This window comes from Lepidochelys olivacea (genome assembly GCF_965140295.1).
Source record: "Lepidochelys olivacea isolate rLepOli2 genome assembly, chromosome: 6".
Lineage (NCBI taxonomy): Eukaryota > Metazoa > Chordata > Testudines > Cheloniidae > Lepidochelys > Lepidochelys olivacea.
Window position 1 is genome coordinate 96,975,913 of NC_140416.1, and position 18,372 is coordinate 96,994,284.

The window sequence follows — 18,372 nt, forward strand, 5'->3', positions numbered from 1 at the left end:
CAGCTTGGTATCATCTGCAAATGTTGTAAGTGTAGCTCTATCTAGGTTGTATTTCCTTAGTTTGTTTATGAGAAGGTCATGCAAGATAATAGCACAAGCTATACTAAAGTCAAGATATACCACATCTACCACTTCCCCCTATCCACAAGGCTTGTTACCTTGTCAAAGAAAACTATTAGGTTGGTTTGACACAATTTGTTCTTGACAAATCCATGCTGACTGTTATCTTATTCTCTTCTAGGTGTTTGCAAATTGAATTCTTAATTATTTGCTCCATTATCTTTTCGGGTACTGAAGTTAGGCTGACTTTGACACAAACTGTAATGTAAAAATACTTATTTTATAGTCTAGCCACACTGGATAAAGAATTTGATGTATGAGTTTCCAAAAACTACATTATGTTGAGATCCCTAACTACTTTGCCTAAACTATGTCATGAGCTCAAGTGAAACTACAATATCTATTTTCAATAGTGGGTATTTCAATCCCAGTTTGCTGAACACTAATGTTCAAAGATTAAAGCAAAATTTCTGAAGATGGTATCAGCCACGTGAGTTTAGAGTTATATTCTGTAATGGTTAAGAGACTACATGATACCATGCTAAGGAAGAGATGGAAGTCCATTGTAAACTCGGTTTGCACTGCAGGGCTGTGTGTGCGCTCGCTCGCGCGCTCACTCTCACTTTGCAAGATCCAGGTCTTTATATATTTTGGTTCCAGGTCATTATATGACCTGAGCTCCGCACAGGCTCAGGAATCAGGCTGCCTAGACCTTACAAAGGCTCCAGTCCTTCATAGTGCAGTTAATTATCCAAATGATTTGAGAGGAATGGGGTTTAATAGAGCAATCTTTTGAATTTTTATTGTGCTCTATATTTTCTTACTATGGTACTTCATGAATTTTGTGCATTTATTTCTAAGGAAAATGATGTTGTTGTTATATGAAGAAGGTCTTCGAGTTGTGATACACACATCCAATCTTATTGATGCTGATTGGGACCAGAAAACTCAGGGGTAAGCAACTGTTTTTGGGTTTTTTTTGTTATAGTAGAGGCTTTGCTACCTAACAGTTGTTAAATAGGGAGGCTACATGTCTCATGCTGTAATGTGTGTTGAAGATGACCTGAAAAATGAAGATGAGGAATGGACTTTTTTTCCCTCTCCACGTTTAATAAATAAGGCCTGATAGGTGTTCATGTGTAGTTTGGTGGTGGTGGGATGTTGTCTTACTTTTACTAACTACTGTGGCTCTGCAATGCCATGTCGGGAGAAACTGGATTTACTTGTGCAATCACAATGGACACATGACTGGGGATAAGATTTGGACTCTTGCTCTCTTTTTATTGGTGATAATTCATGAGAATAGAAAAACACAGGCTGACTTTCATATATGGAGGGATTTGAAAAACTATGGTAAACATTTTAATTTTTTTTAAAAATTTTAAAATTTAAAGTTAGTAACCTAAAGCCTCATCTAAGTCTTAAGGAAATACAGCTATTATTAATCAGTCATCTGGAAGCAACCACAATAAAGTATAGCTTTATTCTGAAAAGAGACGCTCTAAAAATGGTATCATAGAATGTTTAATTGTATCTCAGTTGTTTCAAGATCTAATTTGGTCAGCTTACAAGAAAGAACATACAGTATGCCAAGAATTTTTTTTTTCTTTTTTTAAACTTGGCTGCCTATATTTATACGCCTCAATCCATATCTAGACATCTAAATACACTTGCCTGTTTTCAGAATGAACAGAGCAACTGCATCTTTCATGGAAGTCAATGGGGATGCACCAGTTTAGTGCATGTGATAGTCACTTCGCTTGTTAGATACCTAAATGAGGTTTTAAGGCAGCTATTCACGTAGCTGAAGTCGAAGTATCTTAGTTCGAGTTACCCGGCCATCCTCACGGTGGTGAGTTGACCACGGCAGCTCCCCCATCCACTCCGCTTACTCCTCCTGAGGTGGAGTACAGGCATCAATTCGGGATCGATTTATCACTTCTAGATGAGACATGATAAATCGCTCCCCAATAGATCGATCACTACCCGCTGAGCCGGCAGGTAGTGAAGACGTACCCTTAGTGTCTCACCAACAGAAGTTGGTCCAGTAAAAGATATTACCTCACCCACCTTGTCTCTCTAATGTCCTGGGTCCAACATGGCTACCACACTGCATTTGGCAATAAAATGTTAGTTTTGGGAACTTTCGCTAAACAGCATACCCTAGAAATCCTCTCCATATAGCTTCTTTCTGGATAATTAGTTTCCAAAAGTTGCCTGTTCTTCTAGTACTCTCAGGAAAAAACTCTCCATCCTCCTTAATAAGGCTTTGGAGAACCCTGAACAGGAGATCTAGGGTTGTGAGGAGGCTCATAGGAGACCATTGTTTCTGCCATCTAGAACCCTAATCTTCTGACGAGGACACCACTGACTTACTTTGAAGGAGGATGGTGGCAGATCCACACCCTTCTCCATAGTAGAAAGAGTTTGGGGAGGTGACTGACTCACTCCTTTTTCTTATGTCCCCATTTCTGTGCTGAAAGAAGTTTTGGAGTGACAAATGATTGTCCCCTTCCTTCAAAGCATAAAGACCTTTCAGGCCCTCTAGCTTTAGTTCATTTAACTGTTTGTCATTTCATGAATTAGTGGATAAATCTATTTTGCAGGAGTGTAATTTTCAATTTATAGTGACAGTTCTGGATACAAGTATTACTAGTCAGTCCAAACACTGAGATTCAGACTATTATTTATTTAACATTTGTATATAGCACTAGATTTATGGGATGGGGATAAATAGTCAAAGTGGTGCACAGTCTGTGACCCAGTGAGTATAATTGCAGTCTAGTGTTCCAAGAAATTTATAATAGATAATACATTTGCCATTCTATTTTGACAGAATAATAAATTGTGTTCTTAATTAACCTTCCATTTATATCTGAAGAGTGAGCTGAGATTACTGTGCATGCTTGACAAATTGATTAAGCCAGTCATTTTATTAGTAATTAATAAAGTGTTTCTATCTGGGATTCTGACTGGACTGCTCGATCTACTTTTCTTAGAATATATATATAATGCAATATATGATAAGTGAATAAATATAGTGCTTTAGTGTTTCTTTCCTACTTTTTTAGAATATGGCTAAGCCCCCTATATCCAAGGCTGCCGCATGGAACCACTGGTTCTGCTGGTGAATCTGTAACCAATTTTAAGTCTGACCTAATACTCTATCTGATGACTTATAATTCCCCTACTCTCAAGGAATGGGCTGACATCATCCAAGAGCATGACCTTTCAGAGACAAGGTATGTATCATCTCAGGCTACCTTTTAATGTGGATACCTTTGAGTGCCTAGCCGCTGAAGAGCACAACGTAGGTTATACAGAGTTGGGAGTGTTTTATTTAAGAGATTTCTGATATATTGATTTTAAGAATTGCAATTTAATATTGTCAGTTAATGTATGTTAAGGGGTGCAAAGTTCCTTGGCTTTTTATAGTAAATTTAGGATAAGTCACTGGACCCCAGAACTAAATTAAAAATAGTTTATTTAAATGTAGAGTTTGTAACCACCAACTGGGGTAGGGGCAGGGAAGAGGAAGCTGGAAGGCCCTCTGTAAACTATGCTGGAAATGCTGAGAACCCAACTTTAGTGGAGAGAAACCTTTTCTGTACAAAAAAAATTAGAAAAGGATTTTCTATTAGCAATAGTAAAAAACACTCTGCTAAAAAGCAAAGAATAAATCTGTATAACTTTGGGAGAAAGGAAAGAGACAGTATGGAGAGGCTGGCATTTGCTATCAAGCTAGCAATCAGTAATGGACTATTGTGTAACAAAATACACTGAATACAATCCAGCTACTCTGTATTATTAGTTCTGTTGTATTTATGTACACTGTATTTTGACAGTGCTAATGTATCAGGCCATGCTGATAAAGTTACTTAAATTGAAATCCGTGTTGAATCTTGTAAATGGAAATTGTCCATGTAAATTTTTCTCTAAGTGAGATTTACATGCTAAATGGAAGATGATGGCTTTGTCTATAAAATAAAGTACTCTGTCTTCCACTTTCTGTTCCTCACCTGGCAATTCTGGATGCTAGTTTGCTTGAATGCCTTATGTCCCCTGACTTGTTTTTCTCTCTTTTTTTTTTTTTTTTTTTTTTGGTTCATAATACTCCAAATCCTAAATAAACTAACATATATTTAATTTTTTTAAGAGTATATCTGCTTGGATCAACCCCGGGACGATACCAAGGCAACCAAAAAGAAAAATGGGGTCACTTTAGACTTAGAAAGGTATTGGAATTGTTCACTTTTTTTCTCTTCTTTTTTTATTTTCCTTCTCTTTTCATAAATAACTTTTGTGCTGACTTCTTTTGGTTATTTTTAATCTTTCCATCTCTTCATTACAGTTTTCTAATGTTAACTGTAAGCTACTTAACTCCTTTTTTCCAACATATATGGCTGTCAGAATGACATTTTCTAAAGGAAAAAAGAAAAGGAGTACTTGTGGCACCTTAGAGACTAACCAATTTATTAGAGCATAAGCTTTCGTGAGCTACAGCTCACTTCATCAGATGCATATCGTGGAAACTGCAGCAGACTTTATATATACACAGAGAATATGAACCAATACCTCCTCCCACCCCACTGTCCTGCTGGTAATAGCTTATCTAAAGTGATCATCAGGTGGGCCATTTCCAGCACAAATCCAGGTTATCACTTTAGATAAGCTATTACCAGCAGGACAGTGGGGTGGGAGGAGGTATTGGTTCATATTCTGTGTATATATAAAGTCTGCTGCAGTTTCCACGATATGCATCTGATGAAGTGAGCTGTAGCTCACGAAAGCTTATGCTCTAATAAATTGGTTAGTCTCTAAGGTGCCACAAGTACTCCTTTTCTTTTTGCGAATACAGACTAACACGGCTGTTACTCTGAAACTTTTCTAAAGGAAGTGGGAAAACCATAGATTATGGACTCCATATATCATGATGCCAGACTTGTTACATATGTCAGTAAATAGCAGATCAGAAGCCATTTTAGTGGAAGAGGAATACTTACCTGAGTAGGCGCATAGCAGAAGTTGTCAGTAGGCATGACAGAAGGAAAAGTCAAATTCAGTACAAACTGACCTACGGATAGGATCATTCAATGTTAATATTTAAATTGCTGCCATAGTCACTATTAGATTGGCTCTAAATGACCTGGAAAAAAAGTACTGTATATTTTTCAAGTGTGACTACATTGATAAGGAATTGAAAATGCAGGAGGTTGGCCAGCAAATATGATGGAACAAAATAAGCATATTCAAGTTGTCTTCAATTTTTGGCTTGCTATAACTGGTTAAGGTTAGGGAATAACTGAATTTTCTACATCACTTAGTAAATCAGTTATTAAGCCACATTCAGAAAGTTTCATACAATATTACATATTTTACTATAGAATATCTTTCCACTAGGGATTACTGTAAAAATACTCTATTTTTTATGGTTTTGTGGAGATTTATTCAGAATTGTAAGAAGATACCTCATGTTATCTGTTATATGCACATTTCCAAAGTTTAGAAGGCACACTATACCTAACACAGGGATTGGCAACCTTTGGCACGTGGCCCATCAGGGAAATCTGCTGATGGGATGGTTTGTTTGTCTGCAGGTTCCGCAGGTTTGGCTGATGGCAGCTCCTACTGGCCGTGGTTCACCGTTCCAGGCCAATGGGGGCTGCAGGAAGTGGCGGCAAACACATCCCTTGGCCCACGCCGCTTCCCGCAGCCCCCATTGGCCTGGAACGGTGAACCGCGGCCAATGGGACCTGCAATCGGCCGAACCTATGGATGCTGCAGGTAAACAAATAGTCCCATCCCACCAACGGATTTCGGGCCACATGCCAAAGGTTGCTGATCCCTGACCTAACACCTCTTTGGCATGTGGTAATTTCATGCTCTGCCAAACTTTTTACCTGTCATGGTCAAGAAATTCTAACACCATCTTTCACAAATGTCAGTGAGCTGTTAAATGTGTCATTTTGTCTCATTCATTTTCCACTCAAAGAAGTATCCACTCTTTGACCGCCCGTTGAAATCTGAGCTACATGCTCCCTCATTATGACATAATGGAAAGTCAGAGACTGCAGATAGCTTTCAACCTTTCACTGGACAAGGAAATTATAAAGGTTAGATCCCCCTTGTAAAGTAAATGTTTGAATATGTATATTTATTTTATGGTTGGGATGAAAAACTCACCTTTTATAGTATAATGCAGCTCTCATCATGAAGGTGGTGTCTGTCCTTTTCTCAGATAATTTAATTGGCATTTACGGCCTTGTCAACTTTGGTTTTGTGTATTTTCCTAATTATCCTTTCAGTAAGAATATCTTAGAATCTTGAAGAGGAAATTTTCTGTGCCTGCCCGCCCCCTCCCCCCAATCCAGCCCTCACCCCCCAATGCACTTTCTCTCGGTATCACTTTCACTCTCTCCTGGGCATCTGAGGCTGGGAATTTTCAAAGGAGGCTAAGGGAGTTAGGTGCCCAATATCCATCACATTTCAAAAGACTTATGTGACTAACTTCCTGAAACATGGAGGCTGGGATTATCAGAAGAATCTAAGGATTCTGGCAGTTTCAGTTCATTTGAACAAAACTATTTTGTAATCTCTTTTCCCCATGGAAAAGAGCATCATGGGTTTTGAATTGTTTTTTAAAGTTGAGTAGTGTTTTATATTGGACTCTTGAATAGATAATCCAACTTTTTTATTAGTGGCAAATGAAGTGCTTAATTATAGAGAGCATCAAACAAGATCTTAAATACTGAAACCTGGCTATACATTTTTTGTTACGTAGTTTGACACATTGAAGTCTAACACAACGTTTTTATTTTCCCAAATAGCTTTTGAAAGAGTATACATCACCAATACCAGCACAAGAATCTTGGCCGGTGATAGGACAGTTTTCAAGTATTGGATCAATGGGAGCGGACCAGTCCAAATGGTTGTGTTCAGAATTTCAAGAGAGCCTGATTACGCTAGGTGGTACTGTGAAGACTCTAGCAAAACCTGACATTCCTATTCATTTGGTATGTTTTCTAGGTGGTGGTGGTTGGTATTTTTTATTTAATGTTTACCGACTTATTTTTTTCCAATGTTCAGAATAGGATAACACAGACAAGTCTCGTTGTCAATATCAGTTTGCCATAACTTCTGAAAAAAATTATCCAGGATTTTTTACTTAAAATTGCCAAAGTGGAAGAATTTTTTTCTTTTTATTTAATGATAAAAGAATAAAATATTAACTGTACCCACGTGATGTACAAAATCCTAGAGCTATACTTAAAGTAAGCCTTAGAATCAGTTTGTTTCCGGCTTCAACTTACAGGACCATTCTCCAGTGTTTCTTAAATCAGACATGAGACATTGGTGGAATATCGGCAGATGAGAATTAAGATTTATTCTCTCTGATTTCACTCAATAGTAAAGGGGATGAATTGGCAGAAAATATGCAGTTATTTTCTGTCTGCAACCGGTAGAGATGATAACTTTCGGTAGAACTAGATTTTTGGTATAGCTTTTTGTATTTTTCTCCCCTTCATAATTATTTCACAATTCTATCCTTTTTTGTCAAGGTAACTTGAGCAAAACTAGCCCCCTGGAGTTACCTCTTGAGTAGTATATAACCACATCTGTGTACTGTGCCACATTTTCTCTATCCCAGTGGAAAAACTAATTTTAACATTTTTAAGAAAAGGATTAATGTAGCTATTTTAGCTCTACTATAGGATTTTGTCAACAGCACTGTGACCACCTGGGTTTTCACAGTCAAAGGGAGGGGAGAAATTGAGTTATGGAATTGTAGAAAGATCATTTTGCAAACTGCTATATATGAGAGTTGGCCATCACTAAAATACATCTTCCACTGGAGTAGGATGTAACGGTCATTCTCGAACAGCAACATAACATAATAGGTTTTGGGAAGAAAAGGGGAAGAATAATTTTCTTTTGAAATTGCAAGGAAAATATAGGGCTGGTTTACACTGAAAACTTACATTGGCATCACTACATCTCTCAAGGGTGTGCAAAAGCCACACTATTGAGGGACATAGCAGTGCTGACCTAACCCCCTGGAGTAGACGGTGCTAGGTTAACCGATGAATTCTTTGGTTGACCTAGTTACCATCTCTCAGGGAGGTGGATTATCTACAGTGACAGGAGAACCCCTTCTGTCGTTGTGGTGAGCATATACACTGAAGCACTGTAGCTGTATTACTGTAGCATTTTAAGTGTAGATATACCCTAACTAGGGAAAATGTATGTGGCCTGAAACACCAAGGTAACATATCTAGTCCCTCAAAGTGCTCTGAAATCTTTGACCACAAGTGGAGAGAGTGTTTTTACATTTAAAATCTAGAAGATGGTATTTTCTTCCCACAGCTGCATTATGTTTTCTATTTTGGAAACTGATGAAATCCCAGAAACATCAATTTTGTTCACATCACCAAAGTTTTCTAAAATGTAGTTCCCAAAATGTGAAAGGTATTTTGTTTTCATTCCACATCCTGTAATCCCCTCTCTGTGTATCTCCTCAAGTGGCAGTATCCATGTCACTTGCACTCCTCTATTATCTTAGGTAAAAGAGGAAAAAAAGAGCAAGGACAGAGTCTTGTAAACTAGAAGTTAAGAATAGACTGATCAGTCAGGGAAGAGCCCACTATGACCTCAGGGGCATTACTTGGAATATGTTTGTTGGAGTCTCTGCTCCTTTTAACCCTGAATGTCATGGATATTCACCCAGCAGCAGTAGAAGATAACTGATAGTGTAAGTGTTGAACGTTTGTTACTGGTTCATGACTAATTTTCCACTTTGGTTAGTTTAATTCCAATGAAATCTAGTTTGTAGCTTTTTTTTTTTTTTAATTCTCAGACTCCTGTATTGTGTTCAGTCTTTTCTTGCTTTCCTGGAGGAGTGTGTCCTTTTAGTCCACATTATTTGCTAGGAATGTGACTTGTCAGAATATTCAATGTTTAAAAAAATAGGATCCTAATATCTTTATTTCAAAGTTAGTAATATTTTAGTAGAACTGCATTATTTCAATTAGCTTGGTTTGATTACTTTTTTTTTTTTTTTTTTTTTTTTTTAAAGATTTACCCTACTGTGGACAATGTGAGGCAAAGTTTGGAAGGATATCCTGGTAAATAAATGAATAGAAACATTTCTAAAGTTTTTGTGATAATGCATTGTAAGATAATGTGTAAATGTTTCATTGATCAGTGTTTCTTCTGAATGAGCCTCAAGCTGCTGGCTGTGTTGGGAAGACTGTTGGGTTATTGGCCAGCCAGCCATCTTCTGATTTGTTTTTGGAGCTCAGACACTAGCACTGCAAAGCTTTCTATGTATTGGCATGTAAATTACAAATCTATTAGTCCAGTTTGCACGTCAGACACAGAATACTATTCCAGATCACAACTATGACTTAGGGGTATGTGGGATCTGGCAACAAACTAAATGATTTGGATGTACTTGTGGTTATACAAAAGTCTTCTTTACACTGAGTTTTGCAAGCAAGAATAGTAGGAGGCGTGATTCATGTTCTGTTACGTTCCATGTCTAAGCCCTAGCTGAATACTTATCCAAGGAGTGGTAATGGTTGCTCAGGTGATATTTTAACATTCCAAGCTCTACAGTTGTTAAGTTCATTCTTCCCAGGTCCATATTTCTGAAGTCAGTGTGCATGTTTCAAAGTTGGGCACAGACCACATTTTCAGAAATGTCATATCTCAATGTCTAGCATGTGATACCCATGTTCTAAAGTGCTGCCTCATAAAATGGTCACTGATCTGTCTGAAGCTTTATTGTTCACTGTTTCTTGTGTAAGTGAATAATGCTCATCTATCTGTGGATTATGAGCCACTTGATTATGGGCTACGCGCTCCATTGGGCATAATAAGGAAAAATATCCACAGAGGTATCTTAAGAAGGGACTGAACTGTGAATCATTAATCTGATATTTTTGAATTCATTTTCTGGTGTAAATTGGTTACTTCGTGTTTGGGGATCTGTGTTTAAATTTTTTCTGTCTGATGAGACAAACCATTTAGTATCACAGGAGGCTTCTGATTTGTTTTTCAAAAGAACATTGAGATGCAAATGGAGCTAATGTATTCCTCTACCCCCTCATTATTTACTGAGAATGTATTTTTGTACTGTTTTCAAAATGTCTTTCAAAAATCAAATACCAGTGTTGATAACATTGTTTCTTTTCTTTTGAGCTGGTGGCTCTCTTCCATACAGTATACAAACTGCACAGAAACAACTTTGGCTGCACTCTTATTTCCAGTAAGTGAAATTGTCTCTTGATCCTTTACAGCATTGATTTACAGACATTATGGTTAAACTTACATTGTTGTAATACGTTGTGGTGTGGAATGCAAATTTAGGCAAACTGGTCAGATACCTGGTGGGATTTTAGACTCCATTAAACAATTTCTTTGCTTCCAAATCTAGCTGTGTTTTGCTTACCACACAGATTCAGTATATGCTTGGTCACAAGAACTCGCAGATATTATGGAATCCTGGACATTTCATAAAAGATCAGCTAATCACCAGAAATTTTTACTTTTAAAACTGAAATTTAAGACATTGTCTAAATCTTCCTTCTCTAACCTGGAGCGATAATATGATTGTACTGCAATTTTGCCCTGAGCCCCATATCCTCAGGATCTGGGCAGGAGTTTTCTGCTATTGGCTCCAACTGAAGCTGGTCTGAACAGGGTTAGGAAGATCTTGTTACTGCAGTGCAGCAGCTATGGTGCAAGCCAGACCCTTATTTATATAATGTTTATGACCTCACTTGTTCTAAAATACTAAGGGTGAAATTCTGGTCCTGTTGCACTCAGTGTGAGTTTTACTGTTGATCTCACTGAGGCCAGGACTTCAGGTGAAGTCTTTTAGGAAAGATTTATTGTCAGTACAAATACTCCATTTAAAAGTAAAAAGTGAAAAGGAATGGGGCCTAGAGTCTTTCTGCAGCCCAATGGAGCTTGGTTTTCTACCTGGTAACTTGTCTAATTTCTTTTCTACATTCCATGTGCATCGTAAGAGACTATGATGTAACTTTCTTTATGGTTTTAAAACGGAAAAAATGCATTAATGCAACTTTCAAGGCCGATTAAACTTCTTAAAATGTTTGTCTGAAAATGGCATTGTGATATTCCATGTTATCAGTTACAAATTTGTTAACTTACAAATGAAAATAATTGATGTTTGGCAAACTGGGTTTTGGGTGTTGTAACTGAGTGATTTAAAAGCCTCTTGCTTTCAATGACTACTTCATTTGTCTAATTTTTTTTAATGTGAATGCTGTGCTATCTCCAAGAATTTAAAGGGACACCAATTTAAAAATAAAGCCTTATCTGCACTAGGGAAATTTTGTAACATTTCTCAGACTTCTTAACACTAGAAGGAGCAACCTAGAGCGTTTTAGTGTAGACAAGCTACCAGCATTTTAAGTACCATGTCAGTTGGCCCTTCCTTTACAAATTTGTAGAGCATATCATCTGCAATGTACTTGCTTCTTTGTACATGGCAACACAGATGTTGTTTGCTTTTCCAGATGCTTATGTACTTCGTTCTGTCTACAGCCAGAAGCACTGCACTTGTTTTTCTTTAGAATTCTGAAACAAACAAAAATTAAAAAGTATTCTCAGCTGACTGAGACCAAAATATGTATAAGTAGGTCTAGATCAGACAGATTGTACCAGCTATTATTTATACATCAGAAAATGTTTCAGTGCAGCTCCATTTTAAGACCTTCTATTAGAATTTTGATAAGACAACTGCAAATAAAAGCTCATTCCGAAATTACTTTAAATGAGTTAACTTTTTTTTTAAAATAATATCTAGTGTAGGAATTTAAATGCTCAAAACTGGGAAATTGAAGTTAAGATTAAATACATACTATTAACTCCTTGTTTGTACATACTCAAAAAATACCCATGATCTTATATGTATTAGTGATTATGCCTTTGCAGTATACAAAGCTACTTGTGACCACTAAAGAATATTCCTTTTTCATTAATCAGAATGTCTTTAGAACAATGACATTCACACACTCCCTGGCCCCTAGGACTCCTTCCCAGGTTTTGCACTGAAATCTGTCTATGATGCGACTCCTGTTGAGAATTGGAGGAGCGTTGCATGGCAACTTATGCAGTGCAGAAGCAATCAGTTGTTTGTTTATCCTTGGTCTCAGTTTCTAGTAGTCCTCTATCATGTAACCTTTGTCCCTTTATTCTGAGAAACAATACTGATGAGTTATGGAGGAATCTGCTGCTGGAGGGTTGCTGTGATGTGGGGCTTTGGGGTGGGAGGGAAAGTAAGATGAAATTAGCATATTGGAAGGCTCTCCCTTACTGACTATAATAAGTAGGACTAAGACTCGGAGACACAACACGGAGGAATTGGCAGAAATAAATGGGTACTATCCTAAAGGAAGGGAGAAGGAATAGAGAGAAGGAAGCACTCAGATACTTTACCGGTGTAATGGTTATTTGTACTCCCACAAAGAGCTAGAAATACCTCCCAATATTTTGAAAGCGTGTGGCAGATTGTGGTATATACCTCCAAACTTCTGACAGCAAAAATGAATCCATAGCTCTGTAATGCAGTTCTGAATTTAAATAGATGAGCTTTAAAGTACATGCTTATTAGAAGAATGAGATGTACACAACTTATCATAGCTGCACTTTTCTGACCATGGCAAATCATGTGTCAGGCGCTTCAGTGCTATTGTAAAAGTAGTACAGTTTGTTCCAAGATACAGAATGTGTTCTCTTTTTTATTCTTTTCTTCTTGCTATGTTCTCTTACCACTGGGCTATATTTTTGTCCAGATTGATAGACCTTTAAGGTCTTCACTAGAGTGCCCTTCATGCCATTGTCTGTCCTTACGATAACACAAGATGTTCTGTTACATCCAATACTTGAAGTTCAAATCCTGGAATTGTGTGCTTTATACTTGATACATTCATAGAGTTTAAGGCCAGATGGAACTATTAGATCATTCTAGTCTGACCTCCTGTATATCACAGGCCATTAAATTTCACCTAATTACTTCTGTATAGAGCCCAATAACTTGGGTTTGGCTAAAGCAAATTTTACAGAAAGGCATCCAGTTTTGATTTGAAGAGATCAAGAGATGGAGAATCCACCATTTCCTGTGGTAGTTTGTTCCAGTGGTTAATCATCTTCACCGTTAAAAATGTATGCCTTATTTCTAAATGGAATTTGTCATGGTTCAGCATCTAGTCACTGATTCTTATGTTTTTCTCTGTTAGATTAAAGAACCCTTTAATACATGGCATTTTCTCCCCATAAAGGTACTTATGGTTTATAATCAAATCACCTCTGTCTTTTTTGATAAACTAAACACACCAAGTTTTTTAAATCTCTTCCTGTAAGACATTTTCTCCAGCCATCAAATCATTTTTGTGCCTCTGTTCTGCATCCTCTCCAATTTTTAACATCCTTTTAAAAATATGAATACCAGAACTATATTGCAGTAAGATGACCACCTTGTTCCTATTGACTACTTCCCTGTTTATATTTCCAAGGATTGCATTAGCCCTCTTTGCCACAACATTGAGCTGGGAGCTCCTGTTGAGTTGCTCGTCCACTATTACCCTAAATCTTTCTGTCATTGTCCAGGATACAGCCTTCTATGATGTAGGTATGGCTTGCATTCCTTGTTCCTACAGATATAAAACTTTGCATTTGGCAGTACTAAAACTAATTTTGTTTGAATGAGCCAATCTTACTAAATCGTTGAGATAACTTCCTTATTTATTGCTCTTGCCAATTTTTGCCATCTGCAAATTATAACAGCATTAACTTTATATTTACTTCTAGATCAGGGATTGGCAACGTTTAGCACGTGGCCCACCAGGGTAAGCCCCCTGGCGGGCTGGGCCAGTTTACCTGCCACGTCTGCAGGTTTGGCCAATCGCGGCTCCCAGTGGCTGCGGTTTGCCGCTGCAGGCCAATGGTAGCTGCGGGGAGCCACGGCCAGCACATCCCTTGGCCCACGCTGCTTCCCGCAGCCCCCATTGGCCTGGAGCACTGAACCGCGGCCAGTGGGAGCCGCAATCAGCCGAACCTGTGGATGTGGCAGGTAAACAAACCGGCCCAGCCTGCCAGAGAGCTTAGCCTGGCAGGCCGTGTGCCAAACATTGCCGATTCCTGTTCTAGATAATTGATGAAAATGTTGAATTAGTGTCAGGCCTACTACCAGTCCCTGTGAATCCCAGTGGACATCTCCATTTGATGATTATTTCCCATTAGCTATTTTCTGTCAGCTTAATGTGTGCACTATTGATACTGTATAGTGCTAGTGCTTTAATCAGAATATCATGCAGTACTCCATCAAATGCATTACAAAAGTCTAAGTATACTACATCAGCAGTTACCTTTATCGGCCAACCTTGTATGATCAGAGAATTAAATCACGTTTGTTTGACAAGATCTGGTTTCCATGTGGACTGGTATTTAATCATATTTATTAGTATTTAGTGTTGACTAGGTCATTCCCTCCCTCATGAAAAAGTGAATGGGATGAAATTAGGTAGAAGACTGTCTTGAGGCCTGTTGAATTGAGGAAAGAGTAGGTTTGCTTCTCTGTATAGTAAACTGTAGTATGATCTTTTAACCCTGCAATAACCAAAGTTTCACATACCTCGAGGCATCCTCAGAGGAGCAGTATGTCTGTTATTTCCCAAGCACTACTTGTTCTCATATCAGTGTTGCTGTCAGGCTCCTCTGGTCATGCTTGCGCCTGATCACCAGCCCATGTAGGGCTGGTTAATAATTTGAAGCAGAAATCTGTGTAGCTAATCATTCTTAATTTCTGTGGATTTGCAGGGGGCTGATATTAAAGAAAATGAATCTCTAATCATATGCATGGGCGGGCAGAGTTTGCATGGCGGAGCTTCCATGGTGTTATGCTAGCTGAACTTCCCCTCTCCCTGAATAGAATCACATGCAAAGAAGCAGCCTCCTGTTTCTTTCATCCCATTAGTACCAAACACCTGAGAGGCTGGAGTGGCTATTTAACTTGCAGAGATGAAATATACTGGTGTGTTTTTTCATATAAAGTCCTTTCAATTCCTTGTTTGGGTGGTTGCCCTTTCTTCTCATTTTGTTTTCCAAATCATGAATTCTGAATGGAACAAAAAGTTTTATCCAACAAATATATAAAAGAGCATCAATGTTTGAAACCCTGCAGGTGGTTATGAGAATTGCAAATGAGTTATCACCATGTAATTCAAAGGAGTACATAAGCGTTTTCTTCTCTTTTTTGTAGCAAAGATGTGCATTTTGAAATAATGCTACCTATTATAATATGATCTTGCCTGATTGGCATATCATCTTAAAGACTTTGTTTATTTCCTTGTGTTTAGCTGATGGAGGAATTCTCTCATTGGTCTTTGTTTTTGGTACACCTAGAAGAGCACAAACTTGTATCAGACTGTTGATCAGATTTCATTTGAGGCTATGCATTAGTCAGGTAAGCTATAGTTATTGTGGAAATGTGAAACACATAAGATGTGTGGCAAACCCAGTTACTTTTTCTGAATGGGGTAGAATTAAAATTGCCTTCTTAAGAGTGGTTTCAGAGTAGCAGCCATGTTAGTCTGTATTTGCAAAAAGAAAGTACTTGTGGCACCTTAGAGACTAACTTGGTTAGTACTCCTTTGCTTATTAAGAGAAACTTTTCAAAAATTAAAAGTGGTAGCTAGGAGATGACTTATTGCATTAGACCCTAACAGAAAGATAGTCTTGTACTCCAAAATGCATGACACTATAAAGATTTCTGTGAAGTATTAGAAGTATATTGTAGCACAATGTTAATTCTTGGCAAAGTATGTGTTCAAAGAGCTCATGATGCTTTGGTATGTGGGCTGTTTAGTCTTCATCTTTAATTTCTTCAATTTGAGGAGGAAAGTGAGCTAGCATTTATTTCTAACATACAAATCAAGGCTGAAGACGGAATTCTGAAATAAAAGCTGACATAAGACATATGCTGATGTACTGCAAAATCTGTATGTTTATTTTTCACGTTAATTCCATCTACTAGAATCTAGAAACTATGGAGATTAGAATCTAGTGGGCAAAACAGTAAAATGATGGGATGATACTCATACAATACATAGAATGTCAGTAGAGATGGGAAGAAAAGGTAAAAGGGTGATGCTGTCATCCTACGTATCGCAAGGATTTATAGCACCTATACAGCAGTGGAGGTGGTGGAGAAATACTTTATGGAAGGGTACAAGGAATGAAAAACAAAAGTGGACAGTGGCACCTTGTCCACCAGGATAGGAGAAAAGCCAAAATAAAAAAATAAGGCCTACTCTTTTTAGTCACCTTGTATTGCAGTATGCAGTACTTATGGAGGATAGCTGGGTAGGTGGTGGGTGGGGAAATAACCAGACGCATCATCAGATTGGTTCCTAAGTTTTGTGTAAAGGCAGCTTCATAAATCAGAAAGTAGTGACTCCAACTGGAGAAAAAGAACCATTATCTGCTTACTGTTTAGGAATCTGGATAAATATGGAATCTGGAAACCAGGAGCTACTTGACTTTAGAATAATAGAGAATGAGATCACGAAATGCATACAATGAGGATATAGATTTCAGGTAAACAGTTTTTGGGAAGGGAAAAAATAAAGGATGCAATTCTTCAAAAGTGCCTAAGTAAATTAGGAGCACAAGTCCAGTTGACTTTCAACTTGTACTCCTTAGTCATTTAAAATCTCACCCCTAGTGAGTATGGAGCAAATGGATATGCTATTAAAATCTGCAGGCATGGAAAAAAGCAGGTGAATCTCAAAAGACTTCTAACAGTCTACAATTCTTCTGAAAAAAGATCATAAGCATTAAGTAGGAGGAAGAATTATTTAGAACAGTGCAGGAGTGTGTCTAAAAGCAGTGAAATGAAACTGAGCAAAGGGGGGGGGGAGGCTAAAGTCTGTTTGAGTAATAGTCTCCCAGGAGATGTGGTGGAAGCCCCAATTCTCCAATCATGTAAGACTGGACTGGATACTCCAGAATATATTGTAAGAAATCATTCTTGAATGGTACTAAGATGGAATAGCTGGTTAGTGTAGGAAGTAAGTATGTCTTCTGTTCTAGGGTTGTTTTGAAGGAGCTGTGTATTGATTGAAATTTTAAAGAATGCCTGGGGTTGTGGTGGTGAGGAAGTCTACCCCGTTTTAATGCAGCAGTGATGATTTTGGCAGGCTGCTAAAATAGCTGTTTAATTTATACTTTGTTGATGCTGTATATAATTGAGACACATGTCCTTTAAAGACTGTGTGAATAGCAGACTGCCAAATGAAACAAGTGTTCCCCTACAGAGGTGGGGTCATAATATAATTGAGCAATGGGCTGTTAAATGTTGTAAAATCAAGATAAAAGGAAACTGTGATAAAGTATTGGCAAAAGTGACAGGAGGAATAAGTTTCCAGTTTGAAATTAAACTGCTACTCACTTAAATTACCAGTTCACACAAAGTTTCTTCCTCCCCATGCCATGCATGCCTCAGCCTTCAGTTCACACCTTAACACAATTTTTTTTAACTTTCAACAAAATAATTACTTCAAGCTGTGGTTTTATATTATAATAATCTCTCAAAGCTAGTCCCTTTCAACTTTCCTTATTTAACCCTTAGCACATCGAACAGGTCTGAGGTTGTTACGGTGGCACAGGATCAGCCTTGAACCATATTCAGGGCTAACTAAATTCTGATGCAGATGTGTTTATATCACCAAAGATATTTAACAAAGTAACCCTCAAGTTGTTGTTATATTGAAATGTGCTCTGTCTTTTCTTCCTTTTTAACCTTGCTGCCAAAGAATGATTTCCCTCCCCCCCCCCCCCCAATCATCTGTAGTCAGGTTTAGAATTAAACCAACACTGGGGCTTACATTTAAAAATACGCCAAAAAACCACACTGTCAACTTGAAATCTAGTCCATTTCAAACATGAGTTACACAGATACTGCATCTGCCCAGAGTCTCTTGTCAATTTCTTTGGTTTTACAGTTCTGTTACCCAATTTTTAAAAATGCTTTTCTCCCTTGTGTGACAAAGTTCCTCCTACCTTGGTGGGTCTTGCGCTTATTGGCGGATTTGCTTACCTTGGAGCTTCACGGCAGCCCTTAGTTTTGCCGTTTTCATGAACCCACAGTCCAGGTCAACTCCTCCTGTGTCTGACCAGGAGTTGGGAGGTTTGGGGGGAACCCGGGCCTGCCCTCTACTCTGAGTTCCAGCCCAGGGACCTGTGGAATACAGCTGTCTAGAGTGCCTCCTGGAACAGCTGTGCGAC

At 38.1% G+C, this 18,372-nt stretch overlaps 1 protein-coding gene across 1 annotated transcript in view; it reads left to right on the forward strand.

Annotated features, from left to right (window-relative positions):
• The window catches only part of TDP1 (tyrosyl-DNA phosphodiesterase 1), a 113,960-nt gene that overhangs the window by 14,440 nt on the left and 81,148 nt on the right, over positions 1-18,372 (forward strand). The window contains exons 7-12 of the mRNA XM_084631324.1: positions 922-1,014; positions 3,132-3,302; positions 4,217-4,295; positions 6,888-7,073; positions 9,134-9,182; positions 10,261-10,327. Coding sequence (XP_084487450.1) covers positions 922-1,014; positions 3,132-3,302; positions 4,217-4,295; positions 6,888-7,073; positions 9,134-9,182; positions 10,261-10,327 — 645 coding nt within the window. The remainder of the gene's footprint in view (positions 1-921; positions 1,015-3,131; positions 3,303-4,216; positions 4,296-6,887; positions 7,074-9,133; positions 9,183-10,260; positions 10,328-18,372) is intronic.